At 33.6% G+C, this 23,724-nt stretch overlaps 1 protein-coding gene and 1 pseudogene across 1 annotated transcript; one reads left to right on the top strand and one right to left on the bottom strand.

The window, feature by feature from the left end:
• Nucleotides 1-1,331: 1,331 nt before the first annotated feature.
• LOC148770644 (uncharacterized) lies at nt 1,332-2,982 on the bottom strand (annotated as a pseudogene).
• Nucleotides 2,983-16,181: 13,199 nt separating this feature from the next.
• Nucleotides 16,182-23,191, top strand: LOC105954852 (LEAF RUST 10 DISEASE-RESISTANCE LOCUS RECEPTOR-LIKE PROTEIN KINASE-like 2.2). The gene is given in 3 exon segments (XM_088817965.1): nt 16,182-16,985; nt 17,090-17,131; nt 22,023-23,191. Coding segments are annotated over 3 exon segments (1,971 nt in total). The 5' UTR covers nt 16,182-16,225.
• Nucleotides 23,192-23,724: the final 533 nt, after the last annotated feature.

Genomic DNA, 23,724 nt, shown 5'->3' with positions numbered 1-23,724 from the left:
CCTAGTTTGTAAATCAATTTCAGCACAAAATATAAGGGTTAAGAAGTTCTTACTTTCTTTAGTCACCTAGACGATTTAGAGAAATTCAAGCCTGCTATTAGAGAGAGTCTTCTTCAAGGGCTTGAGAAACATGCTTCTAGTATATGCACAAACTAATTTTCTTTATGATACGTGGGAAGATTAAAGCAAAGAAAGGTCTTTTGATGGAAAGTCATAGTAAGATAAGTGAAGAACATTGTACATTTGTATACAACCAACTTGATGATGCGCGGTATTATGTAACTATTGACAAGTTTAACGGTAAATTCGCATGCAGTTACCTAAAACTTATGCGGATTACAGAGTTTCCAGAAGAAAAAAAATGTATACATCTTCGTTGGCTTGTTGATGCAGGTAGAATCCTGAAAAGTAAGTTTCCTGAACCTACTCTAGTAGTTGGACAACAAAAAACACGTTTTGCGCAGTTAAATAATGAGTTTCTTAACTTGTCTTACTTATCATCTCACACAGAGTCCAAATTTGTTGAATGCCTCTGCTTCACGCAAATAAGAAAATTTTCTAATGAGGCAGCCTCAAAGAACAACGTCAGTACTGATAACATATATTTTTAAAATGTTGACGATCCCCCAGTCTGTGCAAAATCTAGCAATGCCAATGATCCTAAATGAATAAAGACGAGAGGACCAAGTTGGTTAAAGCAAAAAAATGTGGTTTTTGCGGATATGTGTGTACTTTGAGTTTGTTTCAAGCGAACTCGTGTCTTCTAACATTTGCTGTTTGTCTACTTATTGGTTTATGCTATTTTCTTTTTAAATGGAGCCTGGGCATAAAGCTAACACATGTATTGTTAATCCCAACACTGCCTCTCGACTTACGAATGCATTTTTGTTATTATGGCGGCGCCGGTGGCATTGGTTCTTCATCTCAAAATCGAGAAAGAAGAATCTATGGATTTGGGTGGGAAAAGATAATAGAGAAAGTAGATAAGAAAAATAGAGAAGGAAGAAGACGCGAAAAGGAGAGAGGAATATATAGTAGCGTGAATAGTAGCGTGAAGTAGTAACATTTAATTGCAGACTCCCACTATAGTAGCGGACTTGAGAAAAATTGAATCTTAGCGACCAAACATTTTACTTAGTAACATTTTTTTATTTTTTTTTAACAAACAACACAACAAATTTTTACAATAGAAAATTAAAAAAGAAACATGGAAAAACAAAGAAACAATATATATATATATATATATATATATATATATATATATATATATATATATATATATATATATATATATATATATATATATTATTAGTTAAATTTTACTCTTCTAATATGATTGACATCTCGGTTTGATAATCTCTTCCATCAATGGAGTTTGTAGTAGCTGGAAATGGATTTGGAGGCATTGTGAGATCGCCATTGTCTCATTCCAACATTTGAACCACAACTTTCATTGACGGACGATCTGTCGGACACCACTGTATACACCACAACCCTACTATACTAAGCTTCCTTGCTATACTATTTCCTTCTTCATCAATCTGTGACCAAAAATTATTATCCCCGGCATTTATATGATTGTAAATCCACTGCGGAAAATATACCTGACTATTATTATTTACATTACGATCCTCGTTTTTCCTCCCTCCCACCATTTCAAGCAACAACATTCCGAAACTATAAACATAGGACTTATACGAAACCCTCCCGAAAGTCCTGGATAGTACTTCAGGTGCAATATAGCCCATTGTTCCTCTAGCCGCAGTCATTGTCACTGCACTTTGTTCCTTTGAGCACAATTTTGCAAGACCAAAATCGCATATCTTCGGGTTGAAGGTGTGGTCCAACAAGACGTTTTGTGGCTTTATATCGTAATGGAGTATTTGTTGATCACATCCTTCGTGTAGATATTTTATGCCTTTGGCTATGCCTAGTGCAATATCCTCGGTATGTTCTAACTCTGATGTAAAGATAGACGAAAGCCGCTAGTATTATCGCGACAAGAATGGAACCAAAACCTTTGAAACAGAACATATAAGTCAGATTCTTAAACCAATCCATTACAAAAATATCAAAAAAGGAACAGACAAAAATATTCACCTTCAATTAGTTGCTTCCTTCTTGTTCCTGTAAGAAAAATAATTACTTAAGCTTTTTTTTTCATGGAAAATACGAAAATATAATATCCAAATAGACACGAAAGTACCATGATGATTTGTAGTTGGGAGTTGGTCAATTCACTGAATACGACGATCCGATGTCGTAGAATTATACGAGCTGCATCTTTTGCCTTTATCTTCACATACGGAACATGCTGGTTCAGACCACTCCAAATAGAAGTCATTTTCTTGAAATATTTTCCATGGAACAGATTTGAATTCATATGTTTTGGTACCAAAGGAAGTGATTCCATCGAAAGTTTCGAATCAACGACATAGAATTGGTACGTGGAATCGCCAAGGCAAGGAATTACGATACCTATGTCTCTTCTTGGCGGATCAGAACAATTGAACAGGGTATAGTTATCGAAGAACTTTATCAAGAAACGGAAAAGGGAAGCAGATAAGTTTAGATGTGTTAGCTTTTGTGGAAAACAATTTTCTTGGTCAAAAACAAAAACTCTTTGAGATACTTAGTTGATTTTCTTTACTATAACATTAACCGAGAATGGGAGCACGAGCACGGTATTGTTTTTATTGTCGCAGAATAAATCGAAGCCCGGATAGCCACAATGTTGAGGCTGCCGATTTGTATGTCTGAAAGGAAACCGAATTATCGGGCCGTCGTTTCTGCATCTGATCGGCGTACAATCATCGTCGTTTCCTAATACTAGTACAACAAGTGGTAAGAACAAAAGATAGTAAACGAAGGGAGACATCTGAATTATGAAGACTTGTGCATTTGCTATTACTGTTTATGTGCAAATTCTTTTTCAAGTAAACTGTTGTAGAGTAGAGCAGATCAGATGGTAGGACTTAATTCATAGTATTAAACTTTTTTGTTCCGAAATTTTCTTTTCTAATAATTTTACTAATAAGGTCACATTCTTGACTAGTTCCTTAACAACTCCCCTCATCATAAATTCGTTTATTTTGCCACTTCAATGCTAGCATAAATCTAAAAGGAAATTACTTAGAATACTTTGTGATGATGCTAAAATTAGATCACACGAAATAGTAGTTCATGTAGATTCATAAAATTAATTAACTGGTTAATTAAATTAGCCAATTAAATAGTTTGTAAAATTAAATTAGGACAAATGGCAAATAGGCCAATGACAAGGGCACATAATTTAAAAACGGACATCCAACTTTTTTGTCTTTCAAATATTTCCAGCTCATTCAAACTTATTTGCAAATAAGGAAAATCCTTTTATAAATACCAAAATTACCCCCAATTCATTGAACCCAATTCAACTCTAATTTTATGATTTACACCCCAATTTAGTCCAATTTCACCAACTAACCAATTGTGGCCCTAATTTCAATTTTGACCCACCACCACCGAAGACCGCCGGTCTCCAGCGTTGACTTTTTTTTTTTTGAAAACTTTTTTTTTTCTGAATTTTTTTCCGGTAGGTCAACCACCTTTGACCGCCGGGTCTTCGACGTTGACCTTTTTTTTTGTGTTTTCTTAAAAAAATATTTTAATTAATATTACTGTCTTGGCTGCTAAATTACTGTCTCCATCAGTTATATAACTGTTGGAGAAACTAATTTAACTGTTAATTGACCTTTTTTTTTCTTAAAAACTATTTTAAAGAATTTTACTGTCTTGGTTGTTAAATTAGTGTCTCCAGCAGTTATTTAACTGTCCAGACAGTAATTTAACTGTAAATTGAATTTTTTTTAAACATTTTAATTTATATTACTGTTTTCATTGCTAAGTTACTGTCTCCAGCAGTTATTTAACTGTTGGGACAATAATTTAACTGTTAATTGACTCTTTTTTTTTTAAATTTTGTTTTTTTCTAAAATAAAGTTATTTTAATTAATATTACTGTCTTGGCTGCTAAATTACTGTCTCCAACAGTTATTTAACTGTCTGGGACAGTAATATTACTGCCCTAACAGTAAATTTTTTTTACAGAAAAAACAAAATTTCAAAAAAAAAAATCAAAAATAGAAGTCAACACCGGCGGTCAACGGCGATTGACCGACCGGAAAAAAAAAATTTCTGGAAAAAAATAAATTCAATAAAAAAAAAAGAAAAACAACCAGAAAAAAAATTATTTTCTGAAAAAAAAAAATTCAAAAAATTATTAAAATGGGGTTTAATGTGATATATTTGTTTAAATCCGGTGTCAATGTGTAATATTATGGAAGTTAGAGCATAATGGATGGAATTGATAAGAATTATTATGGAGGGTATTTTAGACTAAAGACATGGGGATGTGTTTACCATGGTCACGTTTTAAATGAAGGACCCGTTAAAAACAAGTAGAGAGATTTAGGTAATCAAGTTGGCCAGAGTATATAGATCACCATAATGGCTCTAAGTGTTTCTAGGGTTGTAATAATGTTACCTTAAGCTGATAATTGTGTAGTGAAACAGTAACAACATTGAGAGTAAGAAGGAAACTTGTTTTATTCGTTGATTGAAAGTTTGAATGTTACAACCCTGCTTGAGGCGAATGAAAATAAATATGTAGGGAGCGAATCGCTCGAAATAACAAAATTTATACTAAGTAGAAATTGTAGGTGCTTCTTTCACGTCGTTCTCACGCTTGTAGCCCTGAGCAGGTTGGCTCCTCGTGGGAGTTGTCTCGCAGTGAGGGGCCAACGAAGCTGGAGGCTATTCGCCAATTGATGTAGAGAGATGAGGGGATGCATCATCCTTGGGGGGGGATAGCCTCCAGTTTAGGATGGTGCGATAACTCTGTTATGGGCTTGAAAGACTCCACGTGTCATTGACATCATTAGAAGTCCAGGGACGTGGAAGGAGATTATCCCTGAGATGTCGACGATTGTCGTCGGTCATTTCATCATCGGGTGTCGAAGTGATCATCAATACTTTTCCTTTTGGAAGGAGTGAGGGCCAAAGTCTCTTCGATGAGCACGTGTTTCTCAGCGCAACTTAATACCTCTTACACAGTGGTTGGAGGTCTTCCTGCGATAGATTCCTTGAATCTACCTTGCTTCAAGTTTTGTTGAATGATTCCAGAGTGCATGCCTCCTCCCATGTTAGGAACTTCATGAGCTGCCTCCACAAATCGTTGAATGTTTGTTGGTGATTTTACCTACACGCAAGTTTACGTATCGAACAAATAATATAGTGGATAATTAAGACGAATATCGATCTAACAAAGAATATTAAATTATCTAATTCTAATCGCTAAATTCTACCAATTGTGATCAAGACACCCTACACAGTCGATAGAAGATTGATTAAGCTAAATGAAACTAAATTCAACAGGCAAGAGCAAAAAAACAATTAAACATGAAGATTTATCAGAGTAAACAAGCCTATGGTTTTATTCTTCCCCTATGTGATTATTAATTCCCCAATTCCAACAATTATGCAAGTTATTAAATCGGATTAGTAACCTGAGATGCTAAATTAATCATAATCTGCTTCCGTGTGTATTACGATTCTAATATTCTAGATTAAATTACTGTATTCCTACGCAATTAAATCTAGAACACAACATGAAGCACAATCTTAATAATGACTACCTAAGAGATTAACAATATTTCTATATTAATACAACAAAGGCTCTTCTACCCGTATTCTAATTATTAAACAGATCTTTGGATTCATGTGTTTAACAATAACAGAAAAGCACATAAAGTGGTCAGTTTCATGCACTTAATAAAACAAGTAAAAGAAATAATCTAGAATTAAAACTTGCATAAAAACATAGAAGGGTTCATAAATCCCACAGAGGGTTCAAAATAATATCCGATCCTAGAAATAAAGAACTTAGCTACTCATGATTAAATTCAAATCTAAATAAAAAGAGTTTATGAAAGGTAAACTATGCTTGAAGTCTTCGATTTCTTCGTCTTCGTTATTGCTCCTTTGCTCTCGAACTTGCGTAAAAAAAAAAAAAAATTGAACTCCAAGCTTTGTGCTTGAGATGGCCTTTTATAAGGTGAGAAAAAATGGAAAAAGGCAGTTTTCTTGTACAATTCGAAATTCCTTACTGCGCAACTCCGCCTACTAGGACGGCCGTCTGGAGATTTGTTCTCCATTTTGGACGGCCTTCTGAAATGCCATGGTTTATTTTTATCTTTCTTGCTTCAGACGCCCGTCCGGATTCCTAGTGTATTTCTCGGACGGCCGTCTGAGATCTTGACCTGTCTAGTGGTGTTGACTTCTCCAATTTTTGTCTATCTTTTCTTCTAAATTGCAGTTTTGATTCTCAATTTATTCAATTCTTCAATTCGTGCCTGAAACACAATAAATGAAAACTTTAAGCACCAATTATCAATAAAATTCACCAACAGCTCCAATTAAAAGATATAATTAAGTGTAAAAATATAGACTTAACATAGTTGCAGAGGGTTTCGCCCTCTCTCAGTGCGATAGTGAAGAGGTACGCGGGAGTCGTAGCTTAATTTTTTTGATAGCAAACTGGTTAGTGAAGCGATCTGACAGTTGGGAGAGAGCTTCAATTGACATAGTGGGCAAGGAGTTGAACCAGCTCATGACTCGTTTGGAGAGCGTTGCGCGGAACATTTTGCACAACGCAGCATGAGTAGGGCCATATAGTTTCACCATGGCGTAGAACTTTTCAAGGTGCTCATGTAGGTCACTAGTTCCATCGAACTGCGGCAGACCCGAGATCTCTTGGGGTAGTATCTTATTAAGTATGGCAATAGTGAATGGACTGCGCCTTATTGGAGCTATTGCCCTTCCACCTATAGGATTGCCTAAGTGGGGAAGGTGATTCCAGCGAGATACCCGACTATTGATTTCATACCCTCCACCATTGAGTGGAGGAGCTCGCTGGCGAGTGGCGTTGCCTCTTGTAGGTGAACGTGGGTGTTGTTACCCAGTTCCTGCCTCTCGGCGATGATTATTGCATCCGAGACCTAGGATCAGAGGTGGATGCCGACGACATAATTGTTTGGCGGTCGTTATCCTGCGACGGTGGAGGTGGTTGTACCACGGGTGGAGCCGCAAGATGAGCATTAACTCTTGTTGTGGTGATGTATCGTGCCACTGCTTCAGTGGCAACACGAGTAGAGGTTTCTGCGATCATGTGTTGAAGGGCGTCTTCGGTTATTTGAACCATTAGAGAAGTAGGTTGAAGTTGACCTTGATGAGTCCTAGGTGGGGGACTCGCGAGGAGGGACTTGTGTTGGATCCCGAATACGGGGAGGGGGAAGCGGTAAGCCAGAGCCTCGCCGAGGCAAGAGGTTATTAGCAGTGTCATGCTCAATCCGACCAGATGTCTCAAGGGCATCATGCGCGCTACGTGGTCTAGTATACTTTCCCACAGACGGTCAATGCCAGTGACACGCGTGGAAAAAAATTCAGAAATTCTTTTTTTTAGGAGAATAAATATAAAAGTCAATGCCGAAAAAAAAAACTGTCAGAATAAAAAAATTCAGAACAAAAAAAATTATTGTCTGAAAAAAAAAAATTCAAAAAGTTGTGAAGATAGTGGTTAGTGTAGTCAGTAGTGTATGAATTAGAGTTTAATGGATGGAAATTATTTAAATTATATCATGACATGTATTTTAGGAAAGGAGTTTTTGTGCATAAGTCCCTAACCAAACATCTTTATTATTCTAGGTTTAGGGGCTATATCGCTTTCACCAACAAGCCCATCCCTTTAACATTTATTATAAATCAAGCAAAAATTTATGTATATGACAATATTACCCCCAACCATTTATACCCAATTCTTAATTGTAACCCCAATTTAATCAATTTTGTCCACAAAATCCAATTTTGACCACAAAAATCCAATTTTGACTTTTTTTTTTCAAAAACTTTTTTTTTCAAAAAACATTTTTTTGCCGCCGGATTCCAGCCTTGACTTTTTTCGATTTATTTTTTCGTCCGGATTTTTTCAAAGGTTTAAGGCGTTGACTTTTTTTTTTTTTCCCGCCGCCGGATTCCGGCGTTGATTTTTTTAAGTGTTTTTTTTAGGTTTTTTTTTTGTTTTTTGTTTTTTTTACGTACCCCGTTAAGCGTTGACCGTAATTGTGCTGTCACTGACAGTAAATTAACATAATTATACTCTCAATGACAGTTAATTAACGTAATTGTACTCCCGTTGACAATACTTCTGTCGGAGACAGTAAATTAACGTAATATTATTATTTTTTATTTTTTGTTATTTTTTTTTATTTTGTTTGATTTGTTGACAAGTTAACGTAATTATATTACAATCGTTGATAGTAAAATCACTGTATACACAATAATATTACTGTCAACAACATCAATATTATTATTTTTTCGGGTTTTTTGTTTTGTTTGAGTTATTCACGGAGTAACGTAATAATATTACTGCCTATTATTGTAATATTACTGCAAACACGATAATATTATTGTGGTTGACAGTAATATTACTGTTGTTATAGTAATATTGATGTCAACCACATCAATACTATTATTTTGTTTAGATTTTTTTGTTTGTTTGAGTTATTCACGGAGTAACGTAATAATATTACTGTCTATTATTGTAATATTACTGTGGTTGATGGTAATATTACTGTTCTTATAGCAATATTACTGTCACTCACAGTAATATTAATTCTTTTGGCTTTTTATTATGTTTACATTTGTTGAACGGTCACTATAGTAATATTACTCTATTACACAATAATAATGAGTTTTGTTCTGTTAATATTACTGTGCTAGAGAATAATATAGCAATATTACTGTGTTAAACTATAGTTTAGTTACTTTTACTGTGTTTAACAGTAATATAGTTAAACTTACTGTCAACAACAGCAATATTGTTGTTTAAACGAGAAAAAAAATGTTACTGAGAAAAAAAAATCGAAAAAGTCAACGCCGGAAACCGGTGGTTAAAAAATCAGGAGAAAAAAAAAAGTCGACGCCAGGGAGCGGCGAAAAAATCCGGAAGAAGAAAAAAAAGGAAAAAAAATTCAACGCCGGAGACCGGCAGTCAACGGCGGTGACGGACCACCATTACTCACCATTATTCACCATCATCAAGCACCATCACTCCCATCATTATCACACCATAATACCTACTGATGATTCCATTATGGTCTTGTAACTCATGACCTTTGAGAGGTCTTTCTAGTGCTATATATATAGAGCACCATGTAATGTATTTGGACACTTGAAGATATGGAATAACATATTACATATTCTCCCTACTTGTCTCTCTACTTCTTGTATATTGTTTATTAGTTTCTCAACACGTTATCAACACGATTGTTCTATTTCATTTTTTGGAGCAATGATGATCCACATAGGATAACATCTCAGCCATATATGGAGAAAAGGGAGTTGATTTCAAAAACAATATTGCTTTTTTGAATTAATAAAATATTAACCATTTTAATTTTGTTGTAGGTGAATTTTCGTGCAATTCACGAGTCTGTACTTCGATGTCTGTTTTGGACCTGATAATTTCCGAATTTCATAAAATTCAAAATACGAAACTTGTATAATTTTCTGTTGGCTTTTCGGAACATTTTGAATCATCGAAATCGGATCTTGATTGAGAGAGATATGCTTAAAATACTCACCTCTACCAGAGCTGTCCCTTGTACGAATTTTTTGAGATGAACATGACGTTCTAAAAACAAAAGGGACGATTATAGGCCTAGAGCCTAGATTAAATACGAGATTAGAAATCTCGATTGAATATAAGTCTAAATGATAAGACTCTTGAGCATTTGAGTTAATGGGTATTCCCCATTTATAGTACGATTCTTTCATGATCAAAGTACTATAACGATTTTTGTTATATATTGAGGCTTGAAGCCTAAATCGAGCACGTGCAATCAAGTGACTCGAAGATTTGAGTGATATATTAAAACAAAACCACTTGCTCTCTAGTTTATGCAACTTGAAAAGCTCCATCAATCGAAAAAGAACTCGAAGTTCATAAATTTTAGGCTCGAAGCCAAGTTTAAATGTGAAGGCTTGAAAGCTTATGTGGAGGCATATCAAATATAAAGCCTTGAGGCATAGATTAAATTTGAAGACTAGAATTCTCGATTGAATATATTAGACTCAAGGTCTAAGTGATGATACTCAAAATTTGATATTTGAGTTAATGGATATTTCCTACTCAAGGTACTATGATTTTACGATTAAGTACCAATTATAGGGCTTAAGACCCTAAATCAAATACATAAATTCAAGGTATAAACTCAATCCTTGAGATTTGAATGGTATATATGTACTCAAAATGAGTATTCATTTGTTATACAATGATATCAAAAATATCATGAAGTTTAAAATTATCTTTGATAGTTCAAGAATGAACATAACTATAAAATTTGGATCATTGAAGTTAAAGATCCATTTATCTCTCATGATATCACAAAATATTTGTGTTATTGCTATGTGCCTTGAGGACACAAGCCAAATATTTCATAATGAAAATGTGTCTAAAACACACCGAGCAAAATATTATTGTTTCATTTTCAAGAAATGGGTACTTAATTGGGGATATGTGTCTTGAACACACAAGTAAAAGTAAGGGTAAATTACAGTTTGCACCCCTGTACTATCGAAAAGGTCGCATTCACCCCCCTATACTATCAAAATCTACAAATACCCCCTGCCGTTAACAGTGACTGTTGACTACGTTTGTCAAACGCGTTGACCGACCGTTTCATAGAGCCGCTGGCTTCTTTCTGACGAAAATACCCCCAAAAATCACTATATAAATGCTGCATACTCTTGCCCATTTTTTCTCACCAAAATTTTCACCTTTTCATCTCGATTTTTCTCCCTTTTTTCCTCTTTTTTCTCCTATTTTATTTTCTCCTCGTTTTTCTCTTTTTTTCCCTCGTTTTTTCTCATTTTTTCTCCTTTTTTCTTTTCTCCTCGTTTTTTCTCTTTTTTTCCTATTTTTTCTCGTTTTTTCTCCGTTTTCTTTTCTCCCTGAATTCTGCATTTTATTCAACCTCAATTCCTATTTTTTTTTCCAGCTTCGTTTCTTTTTTTTTTCATGCTAAAATGTCTTATAATGGTTCAAATTCTCAAAAATCGTGTCTTAGATCCAAACATTATATGTGTTATTTTTCTGGAACCATCAACTCCGATGTCATCCCTCCAATGCAGTCAAAACTATCAATTGTGAATCTCCCTCCCTATTGGATTAAAAAAAAAATTCAATCAACAAAATCCCATAAAAAAACTTAAAAATCCTTCATTTCGAACTACATCAGTCATAATTTCAACGAATAGTAAAAATCGACAAAAGCCCTAATTTTTACGAACAGTAAAAATCGACAACAATAAAAAAAGAAAACAAAAAAACCTAAATTTTACTCAAAAACATACCCTAAACCTTCAAAGCTCATCGAAATCAAGAATCCCCAAAAAATATTCACTGTACCAACACAAGTTCATGGCTTGGTTGACAAAACCCCTAAAATTGAAAATCTTACCTTCTTCTACAGTAAGTGCATCCTTCGAATGCACTCATACAGTAGTTCTTCAAACCAATTTCGCGAAAACTCAGAGAGAAAGGGAGATTTTTGTGAGACTTTTTACCATATGAAAATTCGAAACGAGTGGCAGAGAGTGAGTGTGTGTTGTTGAGAGAGAATGAAAAGACTTGGAGAAAATTCGACCCTCATCAAACGTAAAAACGAGGGTAGAAGAGTAATTGCACAGTAAAACTCAACTCTGTCAAATGTCTGAACATTGACTGTTAAAAGCGGGGGGGGGGGGGGGGGGGGGTATTTGTAGATTTTGATAGTACAGGGGGGTGAATGCGACCTTTTCGATAGTACAGGGGTGCAAACTGTAATTAACCATAAAAGTAACATTACATCTAGTTACTTATGATGAAAAAGACAGATAGATATTTGATCATCTTTATAATTTGCTCTCTTTAAATCTTGACTTTGTTGTTTTGAAAACGACAAGTAAAATATTTCGATATATGTGTCTTGAAGATACATATAATGAAGAATTGTAAGAGAAAATATTCTCTAAATTATGATCTATATTATAATGATGAAGTGACAACATAAAAACTCAAGTTGCACTCCTAATAGCAAAATAAAGATTTTTAATAGCATATCGTACTATAATACGAGTTGTGAGCTAATACAAAACTCGTTCAACTGTTGTTATTCTTTGAAAGTGAAAACAACAATATTAAAGAAAAATCAAAAAGATATGTTGACATGAAAAGCTATCATGGTGCTCAAGCTTATTCACTATAAATTTTATCTCCTTATTACAAGTGGAAGAGAGATGAGAAATATGAAAAATGATTGGTCGTATATCCAATTTCACGATAAAGCATGTTGATAAGCTTTATTAAGCACCAACATAAAAGCAAAAGAAATTGCATTGATTTTGGAGCCACGAGATTGATCAAATCAATTAAAGTTTCAAGTTTCACTTCAAATCCATATCTATGGAGGTATGTACATGATTTTTTTTTATAATTGGTCTAGATGGAATGAAATGAAATTTCAAACCAAACGAAAAAAAGGGGATCTTATTTTCTTGTTAAAATTCCAAACCCTCTGCATATTCTGATTTTTCGACAATTACAGTTTACACCTTCAAAATTTTCAAAAATTTCATTTTAGTCCCCCAAATTTAAAAATTTTACGATTCAGTCAAAATATTTTTCAGAATATGCAGCTCGTTCCATTCATCATCCGCAATTATGAATCTATTTCAACATTTTCAGTTTTCACTGATTTTTTAAAAAATTGCAGCCTTGTTCACGAAGTTTTAAAAATTTACAGTTTGGTGCCTAAATTTTCAAAATTTACAGTTTGGTCCCTGAATTTCATAGTTTTGAAATTTGACCATTTATGTTCAGAATCTGATAGATTCTCAACGAAGTTATATTCAACTACATAACATGATATCACGTGGTTTGTTTATTATTTATGCCATGCAATATTTTGCACTCCTATTGGGAGATATTTCTATGGCATACATTGTCAATTGCCATTTTAATGAGACAATTTTCCCGCCGTTAAGGGGGAGATAAGAAGACGGTTCTTGTATAACGGCGTGAATTATATGAAATGATCTTTTTCTCATCTAGATTTGTGCATGGAAATATTTAAGCACAAAAGAAAAAAGAATTCAATTGCAACAATTTTAATGTGTAAAATGCTAGATGCATTTATCGATAAAATGGCAACTTGAAAGTAGTAAATATATTGCAAATGAGTGCAAGAGAAAATGTCCAAGAAGGACGCATTGCACATTAGATTTTGTCATGAAAGGCTTATAAACGAATGTCCTCGAAGGACAAATTTTACATTGTGATTGCATCGTGAATCCTCTAAATGGGTGAAAAATGATTATGGTACACAACTAACCAATTACAATTTATGCATATAAGAGGAGGAGATATATATGTTGGTTCGAATGATTAACACACTTATAAGTGGTGTGAATACCGTTCAATTAAAGTCTACTAGCGCTAGTAGCATCATACTCTCATCATATTACTTATGTCATTCGATGAAATGATTCGTCTTAAAGACGATGTTGGGGGACGCCTCAACACCAATATCCATCACTATGATATGAGAATACTTGCCACTTATGGTGGCATAAATGAAATACATATTTTGATGAGAAAATCATTGATGATTATATGGTAGCTACCAAGACCAATTAAATCGAACCATTATGTGCCAATAAATAGTTGATTGGCAAATAAATCATGGTTAGCTTGCTCTCTAAGTGAATAGAGAGGCATTTGAGACTATTAGTTCTCAATTTTGTTGTTGCACCGATATAATATCTTAAAGAGTTGAAAATTCTTTTTGAATGAATATTCATATACCAAATTGAATTTTTTTATATTGAGTTTGAAAATAAAGTGGACAAGTAGTCATCAATGCTCCCTCCACATTGTGAAACTCAAAAGCGCGCGTTTTGTCCATGTAAGACATTTTTATTGAAATAAATAATGAGCTCACGCACATAACGTATTATGAAAAACTTTATTGATGCAATATAGAAAATTCTCTATAAGGGAAAAATACATGGTACATGAAAAGATATGGATCTCTACAAGAGATCGTACCCACAAAGGCTACAATCCCCATTTATATTAATATAATTCTCTAAGGAAAATTTGGTACCGGAAAGTGAAATAGTGAGCTCTTGATTGGTTATAAAGAAATATGGGGAGTACTAAAAATGTTATCGAATAACTATATGTACAATTATTTTTATAATGTGAAGAGCTTGAAGCTCATACATTTTGATAGATGTCGACATCTATTTGGTCATTAGTATATGCATTCACAAATGCAATTGGCCATGATTATTTGAAATTATTGATGAAATGAATTGTACATTGACTTGCGGTCATCACACATAAAGTTGTGAAAGCCTTTCGTACAAAAGTGGGTAAAGTCATTGCGGTAAATTTGAATGTCTTTGAAAATATATTTTTATGATGCAATCACGTTATGATGGTATTCAAAATACTTGACATGCATCATATGGATGCAATTACCGCATATCTATATGGATCATAAAACTAATGAAGATGCGTTGTGCATATAATCAGAGGTCTCGTGATTTAGACTCTAGAAATGATCCATTTACATATTATATTCAAAATATGGTACATTCACCTCAGTGAATACCTTGTTAATGATCAAATAATTTGACTTACCATTATCATGATCTAAATGGTATAGATGTGAATTATCTAAATCTTGTGGAGACTCACGAAGAGCTCACAAAGACAGTCAATTATTTGGTGACATAATTTGAGATGAAAAATCTTGGAAGGGCAAAATTTATCTGGAAGAGAAGATCTATTAAATGGAATCTTTATCCATTAATACACATAAGAGATGGATAAGACTCATTCTATTGAGTGGTATTATGTTTGTCAAATCATTGGATATAGTTAAAGATCTTTTAAGCCCTCGAGAAGATAAAGAATGAATTGCAAGTTCCAAAAGTGTAAAATGTGTACTACAATATCTTTATGGAAAATTCCGTGGATCTTAAAGCGGATATAGTTGGCTGTATCAAAGTCAAACAATAAATTACCATATTCATTTATCGGAGTATTGCCAACTACTTCATTGAAAGATGTTTAAAAGTCATATGTCGAAATCAGGGGGGCATGAGCACTGCTTATAACGACACTGTACTCTTTTTCCTTCGACCAAATTTTTGTCCCAATGGGTTTTTCTTGGCAAGGTTTTAACGAGGCAGTGTCACGCTCGCAAGTTTCACATGGATATGTACTCTTTTCTCCTTCGATTAGGTTTTGTCCCAATGGGTTTTCCTAACAAGGTTTTTAACGAGGCATATTCCATAGATGGTGGACATCCAAGGGGGAGTGTTATGATTTCTTAAAGGTGTGGATGACCACCATTACTCACCATTATTCACCATCATCAAGCACCATCCCTCCCACCATTATCACACCATAATACCTATTGATGATTCCATTATGGTCTTGTAACTCATGACCTTTGAGAGGTCTTTCTAGTGCTATATATATAGAGCATCATGTAATGTATTTGGACACTTGAATATATGGAATAACATATTATATATTCTCCCTACTTTGTCTCTCTAATTCTTGTATATTGTTTGTTAGTTTCTCAACAAATTTATGGTTTTTTATTAGGAATTATGTTTAAAGAGTTTGTAGTAATTAATTCTGTCATATAAATATCAGATTTACCATTGTTTGTGATAAATGTTGAAAATGTGGACTTAATTGAGAAAAAAACAGATGACGTAGATTAATAAATGTTAGTGGTGGGGGAATTTCTCATAAAAACTCCTATTATCCGTTTAATATGATGAGATTTATTAATTTAACGATCAAAGTCACCCAAGTGAAGAAAGTCACATGAGTTGGTAGATAAATTGATAAATATAACTAAAAAATGAACATTCTCTTAAGAAAAATTCAATCACAAAGAAATTGAAATAAATAGAAAGAGAGTTGTTGGAAAAATCATAAAAAAATGTCAATTGGTAATTTGACCTCGAGAGTACTAAATCACATGGTTGACTATTTCCTTCATTACCAGAATCAAGACTCTTGGAGAATTCACAAATCACAAATTACACATACTTGAAAACTATGCTCCAGCAAAACCTCATTCTGAAATGTTTTTGTTACTGGATCATCACCCAATTACATACATCCAATGGAAAGCAAATTAATAATAATAATCCTAATCCTAAACCATGTGATCCTTCTTCATGCGGCGAAATTCGCAATATTAGCTATCCTTTCAGACTCAATACCGATCCGAAACACTGCGGCCATCCCAATTACGAACTATCATGCGAAAACAATACAACTTCACTATATCTCAATTCTCAAAAATACCTCGTCAAAGTAATCAATTACCACAACTACACAATCCGTCTTACCGATGCTGCTGTACAGAATGGCGACAATTGCTCTTTCCCCAAACACTCTCTATCTGGTTCCGATTTTGTTGGTTCCGGTTATACTTACAGCATCAAAAGATACGATAGAAAAAGCCCTGCGATAACATGGCCTATGACTTTTGTCAGCTGCCCTTATGATCCGGTGGTCAACAATAGTCAATATCCACATGTTCTGGATACTTCTCACTGTTCAGACAGCAAATACAGTTACGTAAAGTTGGGCGCGTTGAACGGATCGTATGTAATGGATTTGTGCAGAATAGATCTGATGGTGATGACTTCTTTAAATATGAAAAGCGATACGTTGTCGAATCTCTCACAAGTGCATAGTTGTCTGGTTTATGGGTTTGAACTTTCATGGTTCATTGTGCTATGTGGTGATCGCTGTGAAGATTGCGGATTAAATGGGGAAACTGCTACCTGTCTTCAAAAACAATTGATTGGTACTTCAGCTTAAATATAAATAATTCCATTACAGTTTGCAATTTCAAAATTAGATTGAAAAGTTTCTTAGAATTTTTAATTCTTATTACTCTTATGAATGTAGGTCAACTTTGGGTGCTACTTCAGGCCTTGTATGTGATTATTGGTAAGAATTCTGCAACTTGCTTGTGTTTTCTATTTAATTAAGTGATCATTTACGCAGCTTATTTTGGATATAATACAATCTCATACTCATACACCGATAAAATTATTTTAAAGAAATAAAAATTAAAATAGGATACCACTATGAGAGGATGTAGTGGTTTCTGGCCTAAATAATGTGATGGGTAAGCACATCACATTAAGTGAAAGGTCTAGTATACTTAAGTTAGCCCAGTAAGATAACAAATGAAATGGTACATGTTGACTTTGACTCTCCAATACAGTCTCCACCTGTTATATTTGATTGGAGGCCCACATATATTGGGTGTGCATAATGGAAGACGGTAAGACACGTAAATTGACCTAAACTTAACATAAATCCTCATTTTCTTCTTATGTAAGGTTTGGGATATGATTTTGGTGAGTGTGTGAGCTTTGAGTTTGGGATATGATTTTAGTGAGTGTGTAAGCTTTGAGTGTTTATTATGTGCTCCCCTTTGTGGATTTCTGGGTGAAACTAGACACGGCCATGGGCCGGTTTTCAGCCCGAAACCGGCCCGGTCCCGGAACTGTGAACCGACCTGTGTACCTCGGGTCGGCCCCGGTTCTAGAAATAGGTGAACTGTGAACATTAAAAAGGGGTTTTTGTACATTAGTCACCAACCAAGCATCTTTATTATTTTAGGTTTAGGGGTTATATCTCTTTCACCAATAAGCCCATCCCTTTAATATTTATTATAAATAAAGGAAACATTCATGTATATGACAATATTTCCCCAACCCTTTATACCCAATTCTTAATTGTTACCCCAATTTAATCAATTTTGTCCATAAAAATTCAATTTTGACCACAAAACTCCAATTTTGACTTTTGTTTTTCAAAAAAAAAATAAAAAATTGCCGCCGGATTTTGGCATTGACTTTTCGAATTATTTTTTATTTTTATTTTCTTCCGGATTTTTTCGCCGGTTTCCGGCGTTGACTTCCTTTTTTTTTTTGCTGGTCCGTTTTTTTCCGCCGCCGGATATCGGCGTTGACTTTTTTGAGTGTTTTTTTTTTTTTTTTTTTTACGTCCGCCGCTAAACGTTGACCGTTATTGTGCTGTCACTGACAGTAAATTAACGTAATTATACTGTCAATGACAGTTAATTAACGTAATTATACTGACGTTGACAATACATTTATGTAATTGGTCTGCCGTAGACAGTAAATTAACGTAATATTATTATTTTTTATTTTTTGTTATTTTTTTTATTTTGTTTGATTTGTTGACAAGTCAACGTAATTATATTACTGTCGTTGACGGTAAAATAACTGTAAACACAATAATATTATTGTCAACAACATCAATATTATTAGTTTTTTTGGTTTTTTGTTTTGTTTGAGTTATTCACGGAGTAACGTAATAATATTACTGTCTATTATTGTAATTTTGTTGTGGTTGACGGTAATATTACTGTTGTTATAGTAATAGTACTGTCACTCACAGTAATATTAATTCTTTTGGCTTTTTATTATGTTTACATTTGTTGAACGGTCAACATAGTAATATTACTCTATTACACAATAATAATGAGTTTTGTTGTGTTAATATTACTGTGCTAAAGATTAATATAGCAATATTGTTGTGTTAAACTGTAGTTTAGTTAATTTTACTGTGTTTCACATTAATATAGTTAATATTACTGCCAATCACAACAATATTGTTGTTTAAACGAAAAAAAATCAACGACGGAAACCGGCGAAAACATTCGGACGAAAAAAAAAAAGTCAACGCCGGAATCCGACTGCAAAAAATTTTTTTTGAAACAAAAACATTTTTTTGAAAAAAAAAAGTTTCGGGTCAAAATTGAATAATTTGTGAAATTTGGGGTCAAATTGAGGTTAAATTAAGTTAAGGATGAAATTGAAGCATATTAATGTATGAGGGGCTATTTTAGTCTTTTACAAAAATCTGGACCATGTGTGAACTTATTTATAAATGAGTTTTTTGTCTGGATCTCTGTATAAATAAGTACTCATTGATGGACTTATTTGTAATGACCCCTTAAAAAAAAGTTGAAAAAAGCTTAAAAAAGTTGAACCGGCCTAGTGAACCGGCTCGGTGAATCGGCCGCTATTTGTTCTTTTTTGAATCCCCATTTTTTTCCTATAAATACCCTCACACCCCATTTTTTCCTACAAAATTAAGTTCAAGTCCTTTTATTTATTTTATTTTATTATTTTTCCTATTTAAAAGTAATTATTTATATATATATATATATATATATATATATATATATATATATATATATATATATATATATATATATATAAATAAAAAATTTCGGGCCGGCCCGGATAGGCCCGGAACCGGAGTGAACTGGCGGGCCGGGGCGGCCCGCCGAACCATGTATAATACGGGCCGATTCCGGTTCTGAATAAAGTGAACCGCGAACCGGAATGAACCGGCCCATGGCCGTGTCTAGATGAAACAAGGTTTACTGTGGTACTTTGATGGTGTTGGTAGATCCCTTAGTGGAATCTTTGGTGTATATTGTGGAATAAGAAGACTGATATGTAATCTTTGTGATTCCTTTATCTTCTTTTTTGTTCTTTATTTGGCATGTCAGTAGACCTCTTCAATAATTCAATATTATTGAGGTTTACTGTCATTTACTTTGTGCAATCTTTGTATGGATGCCCAATAGATGATAATGCTCAAATTAAATTTAATCATGAAACTTTTCCAAGTATTGTAATATGGTATCAAAGCGATATTGTTGGTTTGTTTGGTATTTCTCCTTCTTTTGCTCAGTTCTATCGTGACGGAAAACGTCATAGATGAACGTTGAATTTTTATTTGTCATTGCTATCTTATTCATGGTCTTTCTTCGTATTCCTCGCACTTCTGTAGCAAAGCAAAACACTTCTGGCACTTTTCGTTAATTTACTATTAGTCCATTAGCTAAGTGAGTGATAATTCCATTAGTGCTAAACAAAATTTGACTGAAATGATTATAAGTGTTGAACTTTTGAAACATAAGGGACCAAATGTATTTTTTGTGAATATGGGGACCAAATGTTTATGGACGAAAACTGTTTTTTCCCATTTTTTAAATATTAAATATCTAAAAGAGAATATTTTAAGTACAAGTTTACTTTACATGAGATTTAGGGGCTATATCTCTTTCACCAATAAGCCCATCACTTTAACATGTATTATAAACAAAGAAACATTCATGTATATGCCAATATTAGCCCCAACCTTTTATACCCAATTCTTAATTGTAACCTCAATTTAATTAATTTTGTCCACAAAAATCCAATTTTGACCACAAAAATTCAATTTTGACTTTTTTTTTTCAAAAAAAAAAATTTTGCTGCCGGATTCCAGCGTTGACTTTTCGATTTTTTTTTTCTTCCGGATTTTTTCGCCGGTCTCCGGCGTTGACTATTTTTTTTTTTTTCATTCCGGATTGTTTCGCTGGTTTCCGGCGTTGACCGGCGGTCTTCGGCGTTGATTTTTTTTAGTGTTTTTTTTTTTGATACATTAGCCGCTAAACGTTGACCGTAATTGTGCTGTCATTGACAGTAAATTAACGTAATTATACTGTATTGACAGTTAAATAACGTAATTGTACTGCCGTTGACAATACATTTATGTAATTGTGCTGGCGTTGGCAGCAAATTAATGTAATATTATTATTTTTTATTTTTTGTTATTTTTTGTTATTTTTTTTTATTTTGTTTGATTTGTTGACAAGTCAACGTAATTATATTACTGTTGTTGACAGTAAAATAATTGTAAACACAATAATATTACTGTCAACAACATCAATTTTTTTTTTGGGGTTTTTAGTTTTGTTTGAGTTATTCACGGAAAAACGTAATAATATTACTGTCTATTATTGTAATATTAATGTAAACACAATAATATTACTGTGGTTGACGGTAATATTACTGTTGTTATTGTAATATTGTTGTCAACCACATCAATATTATTATTTTGTTTGGATTTTTTTGTTTGTTTGAATTATTCACGGAGTAACGTAATAATATTACTGTCTACTATTGTAATATTATTGTGGATGACGGTAATATTACTGTTGTTATTGGAATATTACTGTCACTCATAGTAATATTAATTCTTTTGGCTTTTCATTATGTTTACATTTGTTGAACGATCAACATAGTAATATTACTCTATTACACAATAATAATGAGTTTTGTTGTGTTAATATTACTGTGCTAGAGATTTAATATAGCAATATTACTGTGTTAAACTGTAGTTTAGTTAATTTTACTGTAACTAACAGTAATATAGTTAATATTACTGTCAATCACAGCAATATTGTTGTTTAAATGAAAAAAAAAATGTTCCAAAAATAAAAAAATATAAAAAAATAAAAAAATAAAAAATAAAAAATCAAAAAAGTCAACGCCGGAGACTGGCCAAAAAATCCGGAAGAAGAGAAAAAAAAATGATAGTCAATGCCGGCGTTGACCGCCGGTCAACGTCGGAATCCAGCGGGAAAAAAATTGGGTCAAAATTGAATAATTCGTGAAATTTGGGGTCAAATTGAAGTTAAATTAAGTTAAGGATGAAATTGGAGCATATTAAAGTATGAGGGGCTATTTTAGTCCTCTACAAAAATCTGGACCATGTGTGGACTTATTGGTAAAGAAGTTTTTTATTGGATCTTTTTATGAATAAGTACTCATTGATGGGCTTATTTGTAATGACCCCATATATATATATATATATATATATATATATATATATATATATATATATATATATATATATATATATATATATATATATATATATATATATATATATATATATTTCGGTAATATCTTTGAGTCCTTCACTTGTATTAATGATTGTTGTCTTGTTATACTTCTTTCAGGTTGTATACTTACGACCTGCCTAGGACTGAGGATCTTAATTGGATTGCCTTCCTTGTTTGTGCTGTTGATCATTAAATTTCGAAAAAGGCATTTGTCATTGTTTAGTACAATAGAAGCGTTCCTGCAAAGTAACACAAGTCTCACAACAATTCGATACTCCTACTCAGACATAAGAAAAATGACAAGAGGTTTTCGTGAAAAACTAGGCGAAGAGGGTTATGGTTCGGTTTACAAAGGGAAACTTCGAAGCGGCCATGATGTAGCTGTCAAACTACTCAACAAGACTAGAGCAAATGGGCAAGAATTCATCAATGAAGTTGCAACGATTGGAAGGATCCATCATGTAAATGTGGTTAAACTTGTCGGATATTGTGCAGAAAGATCCAAACGCGCCCTTGTCTATGACTTCATGCCTAACGGCTCCCTCGAGAAGAACTTATTTAGTAAAGAGACGAGTAATTGACTTAGCTTGGCGAGGAAGTTTGAGATTGCAGTTGGAGTTGCTCGTGGAATTGAATATTTGCACATAGGATGTAACATCCAAATCCTACATTTCGACATAAAGCCTCACAACATACTTCTAGATGATAATTTCACACCCAAAATCTCCGATTCTGGACTTGCAAAGTCTTATTCAACGGAGAATACAACGGTGACTCTCACTGTAGTTAGGGGAACAATAGGGTATGTGGCTCCTGAACTGATGAATAGAAGCATTGGCCATATTTCTTACAAGGCCGATGTTTATAGCTTTGGAATGTTATTGATGGAAATGTTAGGGCTAAATAGAGGTACGAGGCATAATGACAACAAATCTAGCCAATATTTCCCATATTGGATTTATGATCACTTGAATGAAGGAAACGACATCGAAATTGTAAATGCCAATAAAAATGACTATGACGATGATGACGATGACGACGACAATGCAAGAAAAATGAGAAGAAAGATGACAATAGTTGGATTGTGGTGCATACAAATGAGCCCAACTGATCGCCAGTCAATGAGTGAAGTTTTAAAAATGCTCCAAGGGGAAATCGAAAATTTGCAAATTCCTCCTCAACCTTCCCTGTTACCTGATATTGAATACTTCAATGATCAAAATTGGGAGACAGAGTCGACTGGTTCCATGGCCTTGTTGTGTAATGATTCTTTAACTGATCAATGAGAGTGGTACGTAAGGATTATAAATTAGTACGTTGTGCAATGAATTGGCATTTGGTAAGACTAGTGGGATAATATCAATAGTGCTTTTGAATTGTTCTTAAACATTTTATTTGATGTTATGAAGTACTACTTGTTGAATGACCATCTCAACAAAAAGTTTAACCGATTAGTGAAATGTATTATTTAATATTAATATCTTCAATACACCCCCTCAAGAGCAGATGAATTATATTTGAAGCCTTGCACTTGAAATATTTGAATTGGGTAGCAGTAGTATTCAAACTCAGGACCTTTCATTTGGTTTGACTTTGATATCGAATGACCATCTCAACCAAAAACTGAAGACATTAGTGAAATATATTATTTAATATTAATATCTCCAATACTACTTTTCTTTTCTGATAATTATTGTAGGATCATATGAATATGTATGCATTGTCATCTCCCAACAATTCATTATGGCCAACACAGATGTAAAAACTTGCCTGATAGCTGTTCCAAAAGGAAATATCTTTGGTTAAAATGCAGAGTAGC

The sequence above is a fragment of the Erythranthe guttata genome, chromosome 5 (assembly GCF_056151865.1).
Source record: "Erythranthe guttata isolate IM_541 chromosome 5, IM_541, whole genome shotgun sequence".
Classification (NCBI taxonomy): domain Eukaryota; kingdom Viridiplantae; phylum Streptophyta; class Magnoliopsida; order Lamiales; family Phrymaceae; genus Erythranthe; species Erythranthe guttata.
This window is presented reverse-complemented; position numbering and strand designations above follow the sequence as displayed.